Consider the following 24,166-nt stretch of genomic DNA (forward strand, 5'->3'; position numbering starts at 1 on the left):
TGCTCTGCAGACAGCATATCAAGGGCAGGAAAGCTGATACTTGGAGGGTCGGAGACATAAGTTCCTATCACACAGACTCTCAGGAATGCAGCCTGACAGCAAGTTTCTCAAGAGGCCGTTAACAGGTCACCGTCCTCAAATACGAACTTTCCAACATCCCTATACAAAGCTTAGATATGGAAAAAATATTCTATGTGGTCAACTAGGAAGAAAAATGCTTGAAGTCTCCTTCATGAATACTTTGTTGATATCACCCAGAAGACCAGGGACTACTTACTGCTTTTCAAGATTTGCAGTAGAAAGGTATTTCATCTCAGTCTAAAGTGGCCTGTTCAGTTCTTAACACTACAGAAGAAACCAAACAGATGAGTTTAACCTAAGTTTATCATCTGAGTTTAATGCTAAGCTAACCTTGTATCCAAAAGTTAGTTCACACAGGTACATTCTGTGTCTTTAAGTCCATTTTGGGGAAGGTGGGAAAAAACCACACAGCTTCTGATTGTCGAGGACTGATAGAGAATCAGAGACCCACAAGAAAAAAGGATCTGCTACAGATTTTCTGCCAGCTTTTCTTATTTAATGAGCCCTCGCTGTTTTCTAAAATGAGGGCCCACTTCATACTACAATGACAGAATTATGACTCTCTATCAAAAAATAAAATCGCTCTTTTTGGTTGCATATACCTGCAAATATACTAAAAAAACAATGAATCATACACTTTAAACAAGTGAGCTGTATAATATGTGAACAAAATCTCAAAAAAGCTGTTTTAAAATGTTCTTTTATCAGCAAAAGTCAAAAAAAAAAATCACAAATAACAAAAAATGAAAGTTCCTAGTTTGTTGTATAAGCCATAGTTTTGCTGTTGCCCAGATAACTAGGTCTGCCCTGGGGGAGCATTTCCAGGTTTGATGAAAGGTACTTTAACCTGGATTTTTGTTCTCAGGAGTGAGGGACAGGGGCTGCGGGTTCAGAACTCACTTGGAACATGGGCTGATCACAGTCGGTGTGGGTGGGTAAACCAAGGCAACATTCACTCGCTCGCTGCCATTCTTGGGGCAAATGATCTCTGCCACGCCCTCTGGTCTGGGCTGACTCAGCAACTCCCCTGCAGGAGAGAGAAACATGCATTAGTGAGATTTGCCTTCAAAAATGAGGCCACCTTAGAGAGGGGGTAGAGGAAGCAGGGAGCAGGGCAGGTAGTGAGGACGACGGGAAGGGTCTGCAGACAGTGGAATCAGAGAACAAATGTGCAACCAGAGCAGAACTGGCTCTGCTCTCACTGGCTCATCTGCATCACTGTGGAGAACATTCTAATGGTGATGGCAGGAAGGCTGCCGTTCCGGACAAAGACAGCATCTGCCACTCTTTTCCTCACCTTCCTTTCCCCAGATGGGCTCCAGAGATCTTTATCTAGACGTCACCAGGATCCCTCGAGCCCGGAGAAGCAGGGCTGCCAAGGAGGTGTTCGTAATGAGGATGGGGGCAGATGGAATTCACAGCAGCCTTGCAACAAAGCCCCGTATTAATGATCTGGAAATGCAGCTGACTAAAGGTGTGTTATCAAGGTAAACAGGCTGGTTCATGCTGGCAAGAGGATTTCCTGGGTAGGTATGTGTGCGGATTTGTAAAGGACCAACACAATGCTCTCTTATGAGTAATGGGAGCTAGTAAGTCACCCCAAAGGATACCTGCGTACTCTGCCTGCCCCAGATACGATCTCTCCAACCAGATCATCAAATCCCCAAGAGCAGTGATGCCTTCCGTTTCTTGCTTTCCTCCCCACTGTCCGCTTACCCAGTAGCACCCTCTGCCCTTTCTCTGTTTTCATGGCCAGCTCTTGCTCAGAAAATTCAAAAAACAGCTTTTGGTGGACAATGGTGCATTATTGCCTAAATTCCCCTACTTATACCTAGAAAGTAAATAAATGAAACCAAAACATCTGCCAACTGGGGAAAGATGCTACTGGAAATAAAACATCAACAGCCATCACTTGTATTACTGATTTGAAATTCTGGGGACCCCAAAGTATATGCCATTCATGTGAGGATACAAAAAAATCCTTTGACTGAAAATGCCGTGTATCTAAACATCTCACCTTCAGCGAACTCACATTGATAGAGCATGCCCATGTGCCAGCACTGAATGGACAGCTTTAAATGTACATCTCATTTCATCTTTACAATGTTACTATAAGGTTTATCCTCACTTTGCAAATGAGGAAGCTAACGTTCAGGGAGGTTATGTGATGTACCCAGAGTCAAGGCTAGCAAGGGGCAGACTCGGGCTGTGACCTTGGGAACCCATCTCTGGGGCCCTTACCTTTTGCTGCCACCCTCTGATACCCGTCCCCCCAAAGTGGGGACTGCTTCTTTACTCCAGAACACATCTCTCCTAGAAAAGTAATCCAAAAATGCTATTATTCAGTAATGAACTAACCATTGACATCTTTGTACTTTTACGAAAGACAGCTGTTTCCTGGTTTGAACGATTTTATATGGCTTTGCAGAATACAAACCAAATGTAATTTGAGTTCCTTAACCAAACTAATGTAAACACCGAATGACTGCAAAAGTTAATTTAGCATCATTAGCTTGTATCATGAATACACGGGTATCAGAATTCTGCTCTAACACCAGCTAGGAAAAGATCTCAAAATATAAAAAGGCAAATTAAAAACGTAAACATTAAATGCTCTCGAAGTCACAAAATGAACCAAAGTAAGAGCATGTTGCACCAGACTGAGACTTGGAAGTCATCCAGTCCAAATACCACTTTACAAGTCAGAAGGTCTCTGAGTTTAACAGATTTGCTCGGAGTCCCACAGAGAGCTTTAAACCCACCGCCTACCATGGGGCTAGAACTGCACCAAGAGAATGCTCTGAACCACCCAGGCCTGTTAACACCCCCAGTCCGGACCGCCCTCCACTGCTTCCTCACCTGATACTTTCAGTTTCTACTTTCTGTCCCAAGATTACCCCCAAGGCTTGAACCCAGACTGGGAATCTCTGGCTTCCCCCAAGAACTCTCTCCTGGTGGCAATTTCACACAGGCCTCTGCTCCTCCTTCCTGCAAGTGCCTGAGGGCCCAGGATAACAAATGTAGATGTCAAGCCGCGACCCCAGGCTCCCGTTCCTGCACCGCTGGCTTCCTTGCTGGGAATAGTGTAGGTTTTGCCAGAGAACCGGAAATAATTTACAGTTGACTATTAAGCATTGGCTATCAATTTCTATTAAACCAAGAGCTTTAGTGCCCCCCACCCTGCCCCAGATGCCCAGAATCACCCAGGTCCAGGGAACTGGTTTTGTGTGGGCCGTACCCCTAGCAGCACTGCCAGCCACTGAAACAGCAGGAAAGTCGAAGGCACTGAGAAATTTCATGCATACGAAAAATTCACTTGGTGCTGTGCAGATGAGCAAGAAACAGAACAGTTCACGAGCTCCAAGACATGCGTGCACTCCGACAAGCTACTGCTTGGGGCCAGATTCTGAGGATTTCGGAAACGTGCCCAGTTGCTAAATTAAGAAAGTAAGAGAAACGGATTTTTCCTCTCAAAAAAAAAAAAAAAACAACAAAAAACTATCTTATCAGTAACACGAATAGTGGTTCCTAACGTGTTGGCGACTAAAATAGAAGCTAATTGGCTCCGATTTCCGTAACACAAACTTGATTTTCAAACTAAAGCACAGGCTATTGGTTGAGCACCTAATTAGGGAGATGTTACTGTGTGAGGAGCTGCAGGGATACAGCAGTCGAAAGCAAGGCCTGTGACGTGGAGGGCTTCGGCACTGGAGAAAGTCGAGTCCACAAAAAAAAGAACTATGGTACTGTGCAGTGGATGCCCCCTAGGAAGTTATGTGATGCTAGAGAACGACTGATTTCCAGGACTGGAAAAGACCTGGAAATGTGGGGAATTTAGTCATCACTAAATCAGTCATTTAGTGATGACACATCAGTCCTCACTAGCAAACGCTAATAAAAAAGATAAATTCCAAAGTTGGTGGCAGCTGCAAAAAAAATGTTATATTTATAGAAAATGTTACCAATAGAGGAAGGAGAAATATTCATGTGACCTGGTATATTTCCATTTTTAGGAATTCGCTTCAAGGAAGTGGGCCTTTCTTACAAAAATTATACAATGATTGCTCATAGCAACACTATTCATAACACAGTGAAAACTTAGTAACCCTCTCAAATATTCAACAAAGGGGAAATGATTAAAACCTATGACACAATTCAGAAGACAGAATTCTCTGTAGTCATTAAAAATTATGAGACCAATATTTCTGTGTAGAAAGTAAATTTGAAAGTATGTTCTCATTAGAAACATAAACTGATAAGGAACACAACTGGATGTGGAGTGAAATGGGTCATTCAAGATTAAATGGTCCTGAGGTTATTTGTTCATTCTTATGCTTGAATCAATTAAAAAAAAAAGGCTAAGAATGCTTCACACTGAAGGGAGATGCCAGCTTTAAATGCTGATGCTTTCTCCTCTGTTGGATATTCTCTATTCATGTGCGGTTTTTACACAGTCTTCCTGAAGTAGCAGAAACTTGGCTGGATGAACAGACCACCGCATCTACTGAGGCTGTATTAGGCCACTACACAGTCTCCCTGTGCCTATTAAAGTTATGAAAAGCTATTCTTACTTAATCACTCTGTCTCAAGATTTCTGGCATTAAAATGCTAGTGAACGCTCATTAGCTGTTTTTCCCCTGTGGAAGAATAGAACACCAAGTTTTATTACGATTTATTTTTAAACTACAGGAGATAAGTGAAATGGCTGGTCTTTTTCTGCTAATCATCAGAATTCACAAATACTGGGCACATTATGCAAAATACTAAAAATGTATCACTCTGACGACCCAAACCACGATATTAAAAGCCTAAAACATGTCTTTTCAGTACAAATAAAACCCACTTCCTGATCCAGGGTAAAGATCTGAGTTATGAACATCCCTCAAAACAGCAAAAGTGGTCTGGAAATTAAAACAAGCAATTATGTAGATTCTATTAAATAAGGAATTATCCAGATTTCTTCAAGGCCTCTTTCAGCTTGAATATTCTGAAGCTCACTCCTCCACCCCGCAAAGTTCACTGCTGTCTTTTAAGTGTGACTCTGGATGAGATGCAATGATACACAAACGCATGTTTCCCACATCCCCTCAGGGCAAAGGCAGCATCCTCAGAACCTGAGGAGCAGGAAGGCTCCCACTTTGCAAGCCCACCGAGTTATCAAAGGCAGCAAAGATGGGAGAACTCCACGGTCCCTTTTATATGAAGACGAACGCCAGACAGAGATAAAAGGACATCTTGTCTTAAAACAAAACAAAGGCCAGAAAGTATATACAAAGGAGAGGTAAACACTGTGAATGTAAGTTAGTGCAGCCACTATGGAAAACAGTATGGGAGGTTCCTCAAAAAATTAAGAATAGAACTACCATGGGATCCAGCAATTCCACTCCTGGGTATGTATCTGGGAAAAAATGAAAACACCAATTTGAAAAGATACATGCACCCCAGTGTTTACAGCAGCACTATTTACAATGGCCAAGATATGGAAGCAACCCAAGTGCCCATCAACAGACAACTGGATAATGAAGATGTGGTATATACATATAATGGAATATTACCATTTGCAGCAACATGGATGGACCTAGAGAATATTACATCTAGTGAAATAAGTCAGAGAGAGAAAAACAAATACTGTATGATACCATTTATATGTGGAATCTAAAAAATAATACAAATGTATATAGCAGAACAGAAACAGACTCGCAGAAAACAAACTAGTGGTTACCAAAGGGGAAGAGGGACAGTTTAGGAGTAGGGGATTAACAGATACAAAGTACTATACAGAAAATAGATAAGCAACAAGGATATACTGTATAGCCCAAGGAATTATAGCCATTATCTCATAATAACGTATAATGGAGTATGATCTGCAAAAATGAATCACTGTGCTGTACACCTGAAACTAACATAATACTGTAAATCAAGTACACCTGAATAAAAAATAAGAAAAATGCACCACTGTGCACACTTGAGAGTGTGAGAAAAGGGAGCAGAAGAGATCTCTCAGTACCTACTGGTTCCCACAAAACCGACATTTGCAGACCTGGCCACCTCATGCCGTCTTAGGGGCCGGTCCCCACAGCTGAGCTTCAGCACAGCACCTCCCTCAGGCCCAGGGTTGGGCAGCTCCAGCTTGGCTGCTGTTCCAAAGAAATAAAATAAATAGACTAGGTTGTACTTTTTGGTAGTCCTGTTTTTTTAAAAAAATCCATTTTGTGACTATGAATTATGACTTTTTTTAGAAGAGAAACTGATGTGCAGGAAGTAGCACAGTGAGCCTGTGTCAAGAGCACAAACAGATCTGGTCCTTCCATCTCCGAGACCGGGACTGGGCCCATCTCTGGCCAACATCATTTTCACAGAGGTAAAAATTATGCACAACTATGGAAGTGTGAGCTTCCCAACTTATAAAAGTGTCTTAAAGTACCATTTTATAATAGTCACTTGAAATAAATGGAAACAATTTTAAGTTTAAAAACCAAAGGATATAGGTCATAAAATGTCATTGAATGTGGTATTTTCCAACATATTGAAGTGAAAGGTGAAGTTTAAAGGTAAATTTAAAATCAAAATGGATTAAAGGTAATTTGGCTTTGGAATTGTTTTTGGAAATTTTACCATAGCCTTTAAGTAAACAGGAGATATCAATAACTTGGAGCTAGGATAACTTTACTGGCAAAAGACATCCTGGTATAAATTAGATGTGAAACGAAAGAGGAAAATCTTATGTCCTAGGCCTGGTTCTGCCACTGAGTTCACTCATTCATTTAACAAGTACATAACAACCACCAACTAATGTGAGACAGCACCACAGACTCTGAGAGAACAGCAGCGAATAAGGTACACGAAGACCCCTGATTTCGTGGCGCTTACGGTCTAGAAGGAAGATTAGTAAGGAACAAACTACATAACTTATTAAAAACTTGTTACACAGATTATTAAAACAGGCTAATGAGATAGGGAGCGACTGGGTTGCCCAGGATGCCTCTCTGAGGAGTTGACGTTTATGCTGAAAGCTGAACGACAAAGAGAAGCAAGCCATGGGAAGAACATTCCAGGCAGAGGAAACCGCTAATGCAAAGTCATGAAAGTAGGAAGATGCTTGGCTGCCCAGAGAAGAATCTAGATCATGGGGTGAAGGGGAAACGGGACAAGACGAAGAGGCAAGACAGCGAGGCCCAGATCATGGACTCTGCAGACAGGGGAAAATGTTTGGTTTTGATTCTAAGTGGTGCGGAGCCATATGGAAGGTTTTGAATGGAGTAATGACATCTGATCTAAGGATCCCTCTGGCTGCTGTGTGGGATGGCAAAATGAAGGCAAGGAAGCCATAAGAAGGCTCACAGAGGAGCCCGGGTGAGAGGTGGTGGAGGCCTGGTCTGGAGAGACTGGCGTTATGTTTCATAGACGGTCAGCAGGACTTGCCAGTGAATTGGATGTGGAGGTAAGATGCAGAGACGAACCAAGGATAATTCCAAACCTTTGGTAGGGGAAGACGGCAGCTGGTGGTACTACTTGCAAGACTAAGCGAGAAGACTGTTAGTGGGAAGGGGAGAAATTAGGAGTTCTGTTTTGGCCACGTTAGATCTGACTGTTAGACAACAGGGTGATAGATATTAATTGTGGAATTACACATTCAGTTCTGGATTTGCAGGAAAAGGTTAAGACTGGAGGTAGAGATTTGGGAGGAATCAGCAAACACATGATCTGGAAAGGCATACAAGTGAATGACATCACCCAGGAAATTGAGTAGATAAAGAAGAAAAAGGAAACAGCCTGGGGTGCTCCAAGTTTAGAGCACTGAAAGTTTAGAGGCTGAAAAGGAGAGAGGCCAGCCAGGAACTGCCAAGGAGGCAGAAGGAGAACAGGAAGAACGTGGCTTCACAAAGGAAACCAAACTCCTTCAAGAAAAGGGAGTGACCAGCTGTGCTCAACTCTGTTGAGTGGACAAGCAAAGTAACAACGGAGACGGGATAAAAGATAAAAAAGAGAAAGGAGGGACTTCCTTGGAATCCGCCTTCTGGGCTTCCCTCGTGGCACAGTGGTTGAGAGTCTGCCTGCCAATGTGGGGGACGCGGGTTGGTGCCCCGGTCCGGGAGGATCCCGTGTGCCGCGGGGCAGCTGGGCCTGTGAGCCATGGCTGCTGAGCCTGCACGTCTGGAGCCTGTGCTCCGCGACGGGAGACGCCACAGCAGTGAGAGGCCCGCGTACCGCAAAAAAAAAAAAAAAAAAAAAAAAGAATCCGCCTTCCAATGCAGGGGACGTGGGTTCGAACCCTGGTCCAGGAAGATCCCACATGCTGTGGAGCAACTAAGCCCATGTGTCACAGCTACTGAGCCCACATGCCATAACTACTGAAACCCGTGTGCCTAGAGCCAGTGCTCCACAACGAGAAGCCACCACAATGAGAATCTCACGCACCACAACAGAGTAGCTCCCACTCACCGCAACTAGAGAAAGCCCGCGTGCAGCAATGAAGACCCAACGTAGCCAAAAATAAATAAATAATAAAAATAAATTAATTATAAAAAAGAATGTAAAAAAGAGAGAAAGGAGCCCAGCGCAAAGGCCCTGGAGGCCAACGTGATGAACTGCTCTTTTGAAAAGATAAACAGGGGTGTCCACGTCTTTTCCAGAGTGGGTTATGTGGTAAGAAAGCCATCTGTATGGTAGACATTTCCACTAAAAAAAACAACAATGGTGAAATAACATGTGCTTGCTATTGAAAACAGATTTTTATCAGAAGTCAGTCTATGCAATACTTAGCAAATTACCAATGCCATTTTTTACAGAAACTAGAACAAAAAAGTTTACAATTTGTATGGAAGCACAAAAGACCCCGAATAGCCAAAGTCATCTTGAGAAAGAAAAACGGAGCTGGAGGAATCAGGCTCCCTGACTTCAGACTATACTACCAAGCTACAGTCATCAAAACAGTATGGTACTGGCACAAAAACAGAAATATAGATCAGTGGAACAGCACAGAAAGCCCAGAAATAAACCTACACATCTATGATCAACTAATCCATGACAAAGGAGGCAAGAATATACAATGGAGAAAAGACAGTCACTTCAGTAAGTGGTGCTGGGAGAACAGGACAACTACATGTAAAAGAATGAAATTAGAACACTAACACCATATGCAAAAATAAACTCAAAATGGATTAAAGACCTAAATGTAAGGCCGGATACTATAAAACTCTCAGAGGAAAACACAGGCAGAACACTCTCCGACATAAATTGCAGCAAGATTATTTTTGACCCACCTCCTAGAGTAATGAAAATACAAACAAAAATAAACAAATGGGACATAATGAAACTTAAAATCTTTTGCACAGCAAAGGAAACCATAAAACAAAAAGACAATCCACAGAATGGGAGAAAACATTTGCAAATGATGCGACTGACAAGGGATTAATCTCCAAGATATAAACAGCTCATGCAGCTCAATACAAAAAAAGAAAAAGAAAAAAAAGCAAAAAATGGGTGGATGATCTAAATAAACATTTCTCCAAAGAAGACATACACAGATGGCCAAAAGCACATGAATTATTAGAGAAATGCAGATGAAAACTACAATGAGGTATCACCTCACACCAGTCAGAATGGCCATCATCAAGACGTCTACCAACAATAAAAGCTGGCGAGGGTGTGGAGAAAGGGGAACCCTCCTACACTGTTGGTGGGAATGTAAATTGGTACAACCATTATGGAGAACAGTATGAAGGTTCCTTAAAAGACTTATAGAGCTTCCATATGATCCAAAATCCCACTCCTGGGCATATGTCTGGAGAAAACCATAATTCGAAAAGATACATACACCCCAGTGTTCATTGCAGCACTATTTACAATAGCCAAGACATGAAAGCAACCTAAATGTCCATTGACAGAGGAGTGGATAACGAAGATATGGTACATATATACAATGGAATATTACTCAGCCATAACAAAGAATGATGACATTTAACATGGATGGACCTAGAGATTGTCATACTGAGTGAAGTAAGTCAGACAGAGAAAGACACATAACATATGATCATTTATATGTATAATCTAAAAAAATATTACAGGGCTTCCCTGGTGGCACAGTGGTTGAGAGTCCGCCTGCCGATGCAGGGGACACGGGTTCGTGCCCCGGTCCGGGAAGATCCCACATGCCACGGAGCGGCTGGGCCCGTGAGCCAAGGCCACTGACCCTGCGCGTCCGGAGCCTGTGCTCTGCAACGGGAGAGGCCACAACAGTGAGAGGCCCGCGTACCGCAAAAAAAAAAAAAAAAAAGGTACAGAACAGAAATAGAGCCACAGATGTAGAAGACAAACTTATGGTTACCAGGTGGAAGGGGCAGGGGAGGGATAAATTGGGAGACTGGGATTGACGTGTACACACTATTATATACAAAACAGATAACTAACAAGGACCTACTGTATAGCACAGGGAACTCTACTCAATACTCTGTAATGACCCATATGGGAAAAGAATCTAAAAAAGAGTGGATAGATGTATATGTATTACTGATTCACTTTGCTGTACACCTGAAACTAACACAACATTGTAAATCAACTATACTCCAATAAAAATTTAAAACACAAAAAATTAGTCTAAAGCACTTTAATCACAACAATCAATGTATATGAAACTGCTGGTCATAGAGAAACAATACCAGTTAGTTTGGTTCTGGAATCAGACAGCCTTAGTTGCCATCCTGGCTAAGATTTACTGGCTGTGTGGATCAGTCAGGGTCTCCTCAGGAGACAGAACCACAGAGTAAGCTTTAATAGAAATAATTATTAACCTATTCCAGTGAATTTACTACCAAGAGGAAAGAAAACTCTAAAGGATAACTCCAAGGCTGAGGGAGAACTGCCCAGGAAGAAGAACCTGGGCGTGGGAGAGCCCTGGGCAAAGCTGAGATTCAGGCCTTGTTGGTTAGATGGGGTGTGGTGCAGCCTCTGAGTAGGGGAAAGCCTGCTGGGCTGCCCAGGCCAGACCGGTCCACAGTCAGCTGGCTGAAGCCAGCAGGGAACTGTCCCCTGGGTGCTGACAGAATTCCCCAGGAAGCTGTCTTTGGGGGGAAGGTGGGGATCGTGCTGTTGAACTGAGGCTAGATGGGCACCAACTAGAGTCCCTGAAAAGCTACCCCCACCCCCGCCCCGCATTGCTGCTGAATCAATGAGGAAGCCAGCTAGGCCAGCCTCGAAACTCTCTGGGGATGTGCCCTGGGGGATACTGCTGAAGTCGCCAGGAAATTGGCTGGGGTACCCCTAGATTCTCAGGCATCTTCCTGCTGGGCCACAGGGAGGTCAGCTCGGGTGCCCACAGATACCATCCAGCACTTGGGCCTCACCATATATACTCTTAGGGAGCTCTGGGACTCCGAGAGGGGTCCCCCAAACTGCAGGGATGCTGTGTTCTCCCTGTGAGCAGTTTGCTTTTGGCTCAATCTGTTCCTCTTGGAAAGAAGTCAAATTGATAGGGCCACTTAATCGGATACATCCTAAGTTATGAAGTGCAAAGGTAGCTGCAAAAACTTACACCCTCAGACATTGTGACTGTCTTCCAGAACTGTTTTCACTTTCGCCATATAGCCCTGCAGTTCTTCAACGTGTAGGAATCCACTGGGTTCCAGGCAATTTAACAGTGCAGAGGTATTTCTGTCTCCCAGATTTGTTCAATTCTCAAGTCCAGTTTTGATTCTAAATGCTGGAACTTTGTTTTTTAAAAAAAAAAATCACTCAGAAATGCCCTTCTGTGCCTTGAAGCTTTGGGGACAATTTGTAAAGTCTTAAGAGGGGACAACCTGTAAGCAAAACAGAAGCAGGCCAGTTGGGTTTCTTAGAGATGACCTTGAACTAAGGTATAACTCAGTACCTATCTTCAGTGAGTCTTCATGGCTTGTCATTAGGCTGCACTGAACAAACGAAATTTCAACACTTCAGCGTCTTCCCAGCATCCTCCAAGGTGGTGACAGTGGTGACAGTTACAGGCAGAAGGAAAGACAAAGGCCACACTCTTGATTCCTTCTCTGACTCATTCCTTGATGCTAACCTGTGAAGCACTCAGACTTTCCTGATGAGTAACTCAGTGGAAGCCAAGCGTCCCCACAAGCCGGGCACACATGATGGACACTTTGAAATTTTTCCTTTTATGGCAGGTGCCCATCTGGAGCAGACAAGCCTAGCTTTTCCTTGTTTAACCCAATTCCTGACAGAAGATGACTGTCCTCATAGTAATGTTTGCTTTTAATTTCAGAAAGCTTTTTGTTTGTTTGAGGAACAGGAGGTGACTGAACATCTCAGGTATGCTAAACTGAGAATAGTGGCATTTGGTCCAGGGCCCCTCCTGGATGGATCATCACATAGGTCTCTTCTGGATCAAAAGAGCTGGGACCTCAGATCAAGCACTTGGCAAAAGTTCAACCAAGGCGGTGGGGGGGGAACTGCTGACAAAATTTCTTTGTAAATCTTCTTCCCTCACATTACAAGCTTACACTTCCTTTTCCTAATGTCGTTTTTTTCTTTTTTGTGTTTGTATTTGACCACATGCAACCCTCTGTACCATTCTTCCCCACCACTTCCTCATAACTCAGTGCTTTGAAATTTCGCTTCTACAGCCCCCCTATTTCCATCACCTGCGGTGGAACAAAAGTCCCCATCTTCTCCTCCTCCTCCAGGCTGCTTTTCCGCCTGGATTCTCTCCACCTGCTGAAAGAGTCCCAGGGTGCCCAAGGAGTTTCCTTCCCCAAGTGTCCATCACAGAACTGGGATGAGATGCCAGGGAGAAACTTTGGGAAGATTCCCTGCTGAAGTATGAGACCCCAAGAGACACAAAATAAACATTCCTGGAGACCAGGATGAACATCCCGAGACAGCAGGTAAACGTGGCTCCAGTGGTGTTTATTAATATGTAGCAGAATTACTCCAGGGAAGTTGCCAGAAACTGGGGTGCCTACACTGGGTTTGCTTTTGGTTCTAAAAGAGTCAAAAATAGCAAAATAATAGATTGCTTTATATCAACGTTCTATACACTGGCTGTTGTCAGCACCTTTATCAGTCCCAGACTAGCCCAGATAATATACAAATCGCGATATCACAAGAACAAGAGAGCCTGTCTTTAGATTCTGTACAAGATTCCTCGAGAATATCTGAAAGCGAATCATGCTATATCCTAGAAATGTAGAACAGTGAGGTACCACTTCAACAAGGTGGTTTTAGGACAAGAAAGCCTTCATATCGATGGTAAGCAGGCTTTAAAAATTCACCACCCTGGACTTCCCTGGTGGTCCAGTGGTTAAGACACAGTGCTTCCAATGCAAGGGGCACGGATTCAATCCCTGGTCAGGGGAACTAAGCTCCCACATGCTGTGCAGCACGGCCAAAAGAATAAAAAAAATTAAATTCATCACCGTGAAAGAAGTCAGATGGAGAAAGACAAATACTGTCTGATGTCACTCATATGTGGAATATAAAAAACTAATAATAACTAAATGAACAAACCAAACTAAACAAAAACAGGTAGATGCAGAGAACAGAATAGTGATTCCCAGAGGGGAAGGGATGGGGGGAGGGTAAAAAGGAGGAAATAGATGGTGATGGATAGAAACTGAATTTTTGGTGGTGAGCACACTGTAGGGTGTACAGATGTAGAAATATAATGTACACCTGAAACTTATAAATCAATGTACCTCAATAAAAGAAGAGTAAAAACTCACTACCCAGGAGAAATGGCAAGGGCTTGACCAAAAAGATGTAGACAGATTCATGCAAGTAAAATCAGTAACGGGACACACTGTGAAAAGGTCAAGCTTCCGAGGTTAAAGTTTCAGAGGACAGCTAAGGCCTTCCACAACCCTATACTCTTAGTGATGACAAAAGAGATAAAGTGACCGAATCATTCATACACATACAGGTGTCTCACTGGAGTTACGACCTGGAGTTAACTAATCAGTTGCTGGCTCAGCTCAAGCCATTGCATAAACGGCCTTACGAACAAGCACATCCTTCAGCAAAATGCACGTGAAGACTTATACCACCCACTCCTGACCTTCAGTAGGTCTGACCCGTGTCAAAGCTGACCAGGGACAGAGGGACACGCTGCCCTGCCTGTTCCCGCCACTCAGTCATTCCAGCTCCTCAGACGTGTGTGCCGGCCACTTGGCTCCATCAGCATTGCTAAGGGTTTATATAAATACAAATCCACCCAAGAAAGGAAAAATATTTCCCCTTTTCCGGCTCTGGATAAAGTTCTAGCAGACTTGGCCGACGATTAGACACGCTTCACAGATCAAAGTACGCTAAGGGGGGGCGGGGGGAGGAACAGAGCCCAAACCCAGCGCTGGCCTGCCCCCTTCTCAAGACGCAAGTCAGGATCATCAAAAGCCCCCATGCTGCTGGGCTGGAGTGCTTTCAAAAGGTGACTCTTTATTTGGAGAGCCTGTCACCTCCTTCTTACTGGAAACGGCTCCAGGCTCAGAGGAGTGAGTGAATACAGACAGTTTCATAAAAGCCTTCAGACTAAAACTGTCTCCCTCCAACCTGAGTTCTCCTTTCAACTGAAAAACGGGAGGAACTTTTAGGACCTGAACTGAAATTTGAAACACTGGCCAGGCAGCCTTGTCAAAATCGACCTGGTTTTGAAGGACTGAGGGAGGCACCTGAAGTCCTGAAGGATGATCAGAAACTGTATCTTGGCTTCAGGTCTCAGAACGAAGCTAAGAATTCCTGCGGATCGGTTTTCTTGGAGGAAGGGAGGGGGCAGGAGAAATGAATTCCTCTGGGTGAGGGGTTGCTGAGAGACCCCACAGACTTAGGGTCAGACCCACAGAGCCTTGAGGCTGGAGGCTGGAAGAAAGCTTGAGACGGTTCAGCCGCCTTATTTTGCACATGAATAATATCTCCCACTTGCATAAACAGACACTACTGGGACCGTGTTCCAGCCAGGACCCTCTTCCAACACCAGCTTTTCTTTATCTACTCCCCCCACCCAAGTTTCATTCCCAGAAGATCCAGCCTGGACTTGAGGCCATTTTAAACAAAAAGCATCCCTGGCGTCCTGAAAAATGTTACATTGCACGACCAATGGAAACCGAGCCCTCCTTAGACTCTCCAGCCTCTGCAAAGTTGTAACTGTGAACAAGAAAGAATTCTTATTTAATTATTTAAGTCTATTTTTTCTTATTTTTCAGGTACACCTTCCTGCGGGCAGGTGCAGCTGGCTTTCAAATGAAGCCTCAGTGCAAAGAAAATGTAATCATGAAAAGTGTTGACACCCGTTAGAAAGTATGGGACCCCCAAACAGGACTGGCTTCCTCAGGGGAAAGAACCATTTCTCGGGGTAGCTCAGTCCACTCCCCTGGCCGTGGTCTCAGGTCACCTCCAGTCCTGACTTCCGGCCTGAATATCAACTGAGATCTCATTGCCTATTAAACACTGATTAAACACCAAAATCAAACTCCTGATTCCCACTGGCCTCACGCCCCACCAGGCTACTCCTTTCCCAGGCTTCCCGTGTCTGTGAGTGTCCACTCTGTCCTTCAGTTACTTTGGACAAAACACATGGGGTCATTTTTTACGCCCTTCTTCTCTCACACCACACACTGAATACATCGGCACGTCCCACTGCTCCAGCTTCAAACCCATCAGCATCTGACCACTTCCTCAGCTCCCTGGTCCATGCCACCATCAACCCGGATGTGTGGCGGTCTCCTGACCCCACAGTCTATTCCCCACTGAAGCCAGAGCAATTCCCTCCCAGGGCACGTCAGACCATGTCACTCATCTCCTCAGATCCTCTGCCACCTCCTTTGTCACTCACACATCTGCAGGGTCCGGTGTCATCTGCTCCATTCTTCTGCCCCTCCCTCCTTCCTCATCCTGCTCTAGCCCCACTGGCCTCCCACCTCAGGACCCCGTTTTCACCACTTAGGTCCCCATCCCCCTCCCCATACAAGCTTCATTCAAGTCTCTGCTCAGATGTCACCACCCCAGAAAGAACTCCCTGACCACCCCCAACCTCCTGGTCACCCACATCCCATCACCTGCTTTATTTGTCTTATGGTGCTTCTGTGCGCCTGACATATATTGGTTGATGGTGTGTCTCTTCTACTAGAATGTAAGAGCCACGAGTGTGGGGACTTCTCACGCTCACTGTTGGATCCAAGCATCCAGCACAGTGCCCGGACCACAGCAGGCCTGAGACAGATGGTGAAGAAGAAGCGATCGTTTGATGAGTCCGTAAGTGGATGGCACATACAAGGCGGCTTCTCGAGCTCCCTCAGGTCTGTGGTTCCAAACCTGACACTGGTGTGGCGCACAGTCAGGCCGTCAGGGCCACAGTCTACACCCTCTTCTTCCCAAGGGCACACGAAGGCCCAGCTGGGCAGGTGTCAGACTTCTCGGCGTATCATTGCTTCCTCCACACGCCAGGCCTGGCACACAACCCAGGAGTGCTCCGCTCTGGAACTCACTCTGCTTTTCTGTCCTACCTGGTTCTCGCATCTTTTACAAACTAAAAGTCATGCCAAACTCAAGACCCATTTGGGAAGATTCTAATGCCAACATCTTGAAAGGTATTCTAAATTCTGAGAATGACAAGACTCAGAGACTCTTTAGGAAGACCTGTTAAGTGTAGCTAAAAATGCCCTCTTCTTAACTATCGTTGGAAATGGCTTATTTAGAGAGTGGGGGTGGGGAATAGGGAACAGAGATGCCACAAGTTACTTAGCGCTCTGGGGGTGGGTAGGAGGAGCTGAAATGAGAGCTTAGCACCGCCCACTTTCCCCAGTCTCAGAGAGCTTGCTCACACACATGCGCTGATCAGCACCCTGCTGGCTTCTCCAGGGAACCCTCTGGAGGTCTCTTCTCTCCGGTCCTGTGTCCTGCAAACTCTGGTCACCCTGGGCTCCTTAATTCAGAGGGTCTGTCTCAGCTCCGCCCTCTGCACCGCAGCCTGGACACTCTCAAGGCACTACACTGGGCCAGTTATGGGACTCACCTCATTTGTTTCCCATATCTCGGGATCATTGTCCTTTGTCACCTGATGCTCAGGGTCTTGAAAATCATTATTTTATATACTTTGCTGGAGTTTTTTCCCAGGTGCAAGAGTAAATACAGTCTCTGTTACTCTATCTTAGCTGAAAGTGGAAGTGTTTTTATAAGTCTTAAAGTACTTTTGATATTGTGAATAAAATAGTTTCTTTCTAAATGATAAGCCCGTCATCAAAGTTAAAAACTTATGTTCCTCCAAAGACAATGAATGAAAAGACACAGACTAGGAGGAAAGATTTGCAAAGCATGTATCTGATAAAAGGGCTTGTATACAGAATATATACAGAACTCTAAAAACTCAGTAAGAAGAAAAAAACCCAATAAAAAGGGGTCAGCGAAAGTTTGAACAGGGCTTCCCTAGTGGCACAGTGGTTGAGAGTCCGCCTGCCGATGCAGGGGACACGGGTTCGTGCTCCGGTCCGGGAGGATCCCACATGCCATGGAGCGGCTGGGCCCGTGAGCCATGGCCGCTGACCCTGCGCGTCTGGAGCCTGTGCTCTGCAACGGGAGAGGCCACAGCAGTGAGAGGCCTGCGTACCACAAAAAAAAAAAAAAAAAAAAAAAGTTTGAACAGACATTTCTCCAAAAAAAGGCTGACCACGCCCAGCGTTAGTGAGGACTGGAGGAACTGGAACTCTCAACACTGCTGGTGGCATTTCTTGAAAAGTGGAAACATACACCTGCCATGTGATCCAGCTAGTCACTCAAACTTTTACCCAAGAGAACGCATAAACCCAATCAAAGATCTATATATAAATGTTCATAGCAGTTTCATCCGAAGTAGCCAAAATCCAGGAGCAACCCAAATGTCCGTTAAAAGGTGAGCAGATGATAAACTGTGGTATATCCATACAATGGAATACACACCAGCAATAAAAGGGAATGAACCATGGGTATACACAACACAGATGAATCCAAAAATAACTATGCTGAGGAAACGAAGCCAGACCAGAAAAGAGTGCATACTGTATGATCCCATTATATAGAATTCCAGAAAATGGAAACTAATCTATAGTAAATCAGTGGTTATCTGGGGTGGAGGTGGCAGACAGGAAGGGATCGAGTGACCCAGAGGAAACTCCCGAGGGAGGGGGATTTGTTCATTTTCTTGATTGTGGCGATGGCTTTATGGGTAAATACACAGCTCAAAACTTACCAAATTGTGTACTTTCAGGCTGTGCGCCAATTACATCTCAACTATATCTCAATTAGAAACAAACCCTATAGTCAACTAAAACCCCAAACTATCAGCAAGAAACACCAACTGGTGTTACAGCATGACCACCCTCCCCACCAAAATGGAATGCTTGACAGATTTGGGAAGGATACATTTCATTTACCATATCCCATGACTTCCAAACTGAAAAATTAGGGAATCTCAGATCAAAGCCCTAGTAGGCAGAAATGTCACATAAGCATGCATCTTTTTTGCTGAGATTCTTTTTTCAGCTTTTATTTATGATTATTTCATGTGTGTCTCACGTGATATTTGTAAAACAAAAAAGTATATTCTGTTAGATGAAACTCAAACTGAAGCTATACTCAATCATATAGAAAGTTCTAATAATAATAATAGTAGATACTATCTAATACCTAATAATAATTGGCAGGTGACACTACCTACCAATGGCTATTAAATTAATAGATCAAAGTGGTTAAACATAGTTGATGGTTATAAACTTTCAGGGCATAGCAGTAATATGGAAACACACCAGCATCTGCTGCTGAGGGACAGACGTGTAAGAGCTGACACCTATGGCAGGGTAAGTCCAGGTAAACGTCCTCCCTTCCATCTCTAACCATCTAGAGACCTGTAAGCTTGGCTTCCTCTTCCATCTCAGGGAATTACTCTCTGCCTATTGTAAGCTGAAGAGTATCATCACTTAGCGGTGAGACATAAGCTTCAATTCATCCAACACTATCCCCCAGAACTACCCGGAGAAGACAAGGCTAAGGGCAAGAAGACATAAGCACAATGGCTTCTTTCAGTCTTGAAGCACAAAGTAGTCTACTGACTGACTCACAACATTAGCTCAAAAGAGCACCATCTAATCTCCATCAAGTGGAAATTGCACCAATTTTGATTAAATGAACAGAAAAAATGAGTAAGTACCATAATAACCTCTACCACTTACGAGAAAATTTACCCTGGCTTTTATGGGAGGAAAAATCTCCTTATTTCTTGAGCTGAGATATTACACCAAATTATATCCAAGCTTTTTAATTGAAGCCCATTTGTATCAGAGGTTATTAGTCTAATGAAGCCATTTGAAACAAAAAGTATAGACAGTTGCCAATCTACAAACATTTGACTTTCAAAAATAATAAATGGCCCCGTTCCTCTTAGCAGTGACACTTCTAACAATTCCACCTAAGCAAGCTTCCTGTTGCCCTGTATTTTGGTGCCAGCTCTCATCCTCACTGCAGCCATGCCCCCGAACCCCACCCCAGCTCACCGATGTGGGAGCCATCGCCCTCCTATTCTCCTCACTGTGGCTCTAGCCTTTATCTAGCCGTACATCCTTCACCTATGCGTTCTGCTATGGACTGCAAGTGCCAAGTCATCATGGCCAATACTGTTTCAGAACGTTGTAGGATTACACGGGCTTTGTGCTTCAGTCAGAGCATCACTGCCGAGGAGACACCCAGCCTACCTGAATCACAAGGACTTCTCCAAAGGAAAAATGAGGTTCTGATGCCAGAAGTGGAAGGAATGAATTACGAAGAAAAAGAACAATGGTAAACTATAATCTAGATACACATCAGTAAATACAGGTTCCCTGTATTTACCCCAGGTTCCCTGGGGTTGTGATATGGTACAAAGAAAAAAAGATGAGACGCATAGTAGAGGCTGCTAGAGTCTGCTGAGGAAAATGTCCAGGGAAGGAAGAGTTTATTTAGTTATTTTTTTAGAGTCCACATGTAAGTGATATCATGCACTATTTGTCTTATTTCACTTGGCATAGTGTCCTCCAGTTTTATCCATGTTGTCTTAAATGATAGGATTATCTTCTTTTTAAAGGTTGAATAATATTCCATTGTATGTATATGTCTCCGTGTGTGTGTGTGTGTGTGTATATATATATATATATATGCCATATTTCCTTTATCTGTTCATCTACTATGGACACTTAGGTTGTTTCCATACCTTGGCTCTTGTGAATAATGCTACAATGACCATGGGAGTACAGATATCTCTTCAAATAATGATGATGTCTCCTTTGGATATAGACTCAGAGTGGGAGGGAGGAAGAGCTTATGACACAAATTGACCATGTGTAAAAGATGTTGTAGGAATGAAAAACTCCGAACACCTAGGAAGAAAGGGGGAGCATGGAGTATTTGGAAAGGTCATTGTCCAAGGTCATACATAGTTTAAAATTATGACATTTCAGTGAGCCTGTGTGCATGAAGACTTGCTTATATTTCTGGATTTGAATACAGTGCAGAGAAGTGTTGCTAAATTTTCGATCAACATCAAAAAAAGGGTGGAAATGTTTTTTCTTTTATTATGAAACTGGAGGAAAGGCAAGCCTTATAAGTAGCATGCGGCCCACTAGAATTTTCCCTGATGATAGTGCTAATTTAGGAGAAGAAGAAGGATGCAAGGCCATAGAACAATTGTGAAAGCAAGATAAGGCTGCTGAGTCTTCACTCAGTGTATGAGATTAGGTTTTAATGGCATATGATGAAGTGGCCGTGACACAGCCGGCAGAGCTCACTGAGTTGTTGAAAATGGCTCTTGAAGCTACAGGAAATGGACACTAGACGTAGAAAAAGAACAAGGTAAATCCAAAAGAGTGGGAGGACAAAATTAATCAAGAGAAAGTCAAAAATAGAGAAGAAAAGCAGTCAACTTGACAAATAAAACCAAAAGAAAGACCAGTAAAATAAGCAATATTTGGCAAATATGATAGAGATGGGACTAGCTATAAAACAGAGAGAATTTGTTTTTTTGATTACAAAAGAATACTCTGCTAGCTTTATACCAACACACTTGAAAATCTGGACAAAATGGCTGATTACTGATAAGTTTTATGCAGCCAATATTTACTCATATTTTGAGTAGAGAATACAAGTAGCTTTATGAAATTAGAAAATATAATCAAAGATATACACCTTAGAAAGGCATCAGTTATTTTCCAATGTATTAAAAAAGCTAGAAGAGTCCTAATACAAAAATCAGATATGGAAAATTTACCCAAAAAGTAACTAGAAGCACATTTCTTTTAAGATCTTAAGTTCTAACTAATATTAGCAAATAGATTCCAGCAACGTATTTTTAAGAAGTCATTATGATCAAGAGGGATTTATCACCATAAAGCAGATATTTTAAAGTAGGGTAAAGTTGTAATGAGGAAAGAAATGTCCTTATCCAATATCAAAACACACTCCAAATTTCAGTAGTTTAAAAAAAATCTAATAAGCTATAACAGTACATCAGTATATTATTAAACCAGAATAGGAACCCATGTATATATGAGAAATAAAATATAGGGTAAATAAAATACAGGCTGTCCTCACTGTGGAACTACAAAAATGATCATACAAGCTGAACTGTGCAAAGCTGATCTTAATGATCAACTGGGAAAATATTATTGTTCTATGACCTTAAAATCTTTCTGACAAAAGCACTAGAAACTTTCTTGTTGGTTATAAAGTTATAGATAGACTTAAAATTTAGTAAACCTTATATTTAGTTAATACAGTGCAACCTAAAACATTAGAAATATTGAGAATTAACATGTTTTATTCCATTGTAAAAAGACTTATGAGACTTCTAGTTTTGAGTCCAGCATGGAAGGAGCTTGGAAGTTGCCACTCTGTCCTAACAGGTAAATATCTGAACAAACTGAAAAATCAACAATTCTTCTTAGATTCATTAGAGAAGTGAGGTCACAGGAAAAATCACTGTGCCCAAAACTGGAGAGGCAGAATAGCAGATACAGAGAATAACAACTTACCGGAACAGAAACCCAAGAGCAGAAATCTCTGTGGAAACCAATAGTGAGGTAGGAAAACCTGAACTGTATCTGACGGATTGCTGGAGGCTTGTGTGGAAAAGGCTGTGACGTCAAAACTCCAGGGAAGCCCCTATCCTTTTACGAGTTTTGTCTCTTGAGCTCTACCAGGTTGTGACCACCAGGTGAAGGTCAAAGGAAAGTCCCCTTGGAATTCTGGCAGGGGGAGGGGGAAAGGAGCAATTTTGAAAACACCAGAGCATTCTGCTATTCTTCATAAGGCCTGCCCTCAGGAGAAACTGTTTTACCAGAGGCCTAACCTATGGGGTTTTGTCAGAGCCTAACTGACCTGGGGGAAGGGAAATATCCAGCCACTGCGTTTCACCTAAGGTGAGGGAAAATACTGAGAGGCAATTGTGACATTCATAGCTGAGGAGCACATGCTCATTATAGGACTGAGACCTAATCATAAGACTATGCAATGCTTCTGTAACACTACATCACTAAAGGACTATGCACTGCAGTTAATTTCACCAGTCCATCGTGTCTGGATTTTCAAGGAAGAGAAAAGTGAATCATATAAAATGCTTGATTAAAACCAGAAATGGCAGAAAAAGAGTGGAATATAAAAAAGGAACAAAGAACAATGGCAATAAATATGAAACAGTAACAAATATGGTAGATATTAATCCAATGGTATCAGTAATCATTTTAAACACCAATGGTATAAATACACCAATTAAAAGACAGAGATTGTCACAGAGGATCGGTAAACAAGATCCAAACATAAGAAATCTACTTTAGATATGAAGGCACATATAGCTTAAAAGTAAAGGGCTGGGGAAAGATACATCATGCTAACACTAATTAAAAGAAAATTTAAGAAGCTGTATCAATTTCAGACAAAGCAGAGCAAAGAAAATTATCAGGCACAAAAAGGGGCATTCCATAATGAAAAAGGGGTCAATTCTCCAAGAAGACATAACAATTCTTAATGCTTATGTGCCTAACAAGAAAGCATCAAAATCCATGAGACAAAAACTGATAGAACTGCAAGGAGAAAGAGATAAATCCACTATCATAGTTGGAGATTTCTACACCCCTCTATCATAAATGGACAAATCCATCAGGCAGAAAATCAGTACAGACGTAGCTGAATTCAACAACGCCATCAACCAAATGGATATAATAAATGTCTACAGACTACTTCATCCAACAAGAGTAGAATACACATTGTCTCAACCTCACATGAAGTATACACCAGGAAAGACCACGTTCTGGGCCATAAAACACACTCTAACAAATTTCAAACATCAGAAATCATATAAAGTCTGTTCTCAGACCACAGTGAGGTCAAACTGGAAATCAATAACAAAGACAAAGCTGGAAAATTCCAAAATACTTGAAGATTAAACGGTTCAATTCCAAGCAATACATGGATCTTGCTGTCTATACGTGAACTGAATAACATGCACAGTGACCAAGCACCTACAGACTTTGAAAGAAGGGACCTGATTGTTCACTGATCATGATACACATCTGTTATATCCAGGGAGATTTGTGGACTTAAGAACTAGCTGTGAAGTTTGTACTTTATGCACTTCCTCAGTTAATATGGCAGTAACTGAAATTTGATCGTTTTGTTGGGGTCCTGGGATTATTTCACTAAATCATGGTAACTGAAATTCATGCATGGGCAAACTGTTCAGAGCGAGGACTGCATGTGCAGCATACATTTGGTAATATTCTATTGCAAGAAACAAATACCTAGAAGAATGTAAAATAGGATAAGAAATCATATTCTTGTTATGAGGAAGTCTGTCCCTAAGCAGAACATGAAACTGAGATATCATAAAGAAAAAGAGTTGATGTGACTTCATAAAAATTAAAGAATTCTGCACGACAAAAGGCAATCCAAACATAAAGATAACTGACAAACTAGGAAACATAATACAAACATTTGACCATGGATTTGGCCAACAATTCTTTTCTTCACAATAGTATGAGGAGGGGAAATCTCAGTGAGTCAAACTTCATGAATCAGTAGATGAGAGGTTAGACTAAAGTTCTCATATGGTGTGGAT

General features: G+C 42.8%; 1 protein-coding gene across 8 annotated transcripts in view; it reads right to left on the bottom strand.

Annotated features, from left to right (window-relative positions):
- MFHAS1 (multifunctional ROCO family signaling regulator 1) overlaps positions 1-24,166 on the bottom strand; it is a 115,881-nt gene that overhangs the window by 17,779 nt on the left and 73,936 nt on the right. For 7 of the 8 annotated variants that reach the window (XR_003436257.1, XR_003436260.1, XR_003436258.1 and 4 more), the window contains one exon: positions 982-1,108. Coding sequence is in view for 4 of the 8 variants with exons in the window: in XM_027122741.1 (XP_026978542.1) it covers positions 982-1,108 (127 nt within the window). In the remaining 4 variants the exon portion in view is untranslated. Of the gene's footprint in view, positions 1-981; positions 1,109-2,322; positions 2,395-24,166 lie in introns of all 8 variants that reach the window. The other variant, XM_027122739.1, reaches the window with a different exon arrangement.

This window comes from Aethalodelphis obliquidens, unplaced genomic scaffold, assembly GCF_003676395.1.
Source record: "Aethalodelphis obliquidens isolate GAN/ISIS:26980383/991018 unplaced genomic scaffold, ASM367639v1 scaffold25, whole genome shotgun sequence".
Classification (NCBI taxonomy): domain Eukaryota; kingdom Metazoa; phylum Chordata; class Mammalia; order Artiodactyla; family Delphinidae; genus Aethalodelphis; species Aethalodelphis obliquidens.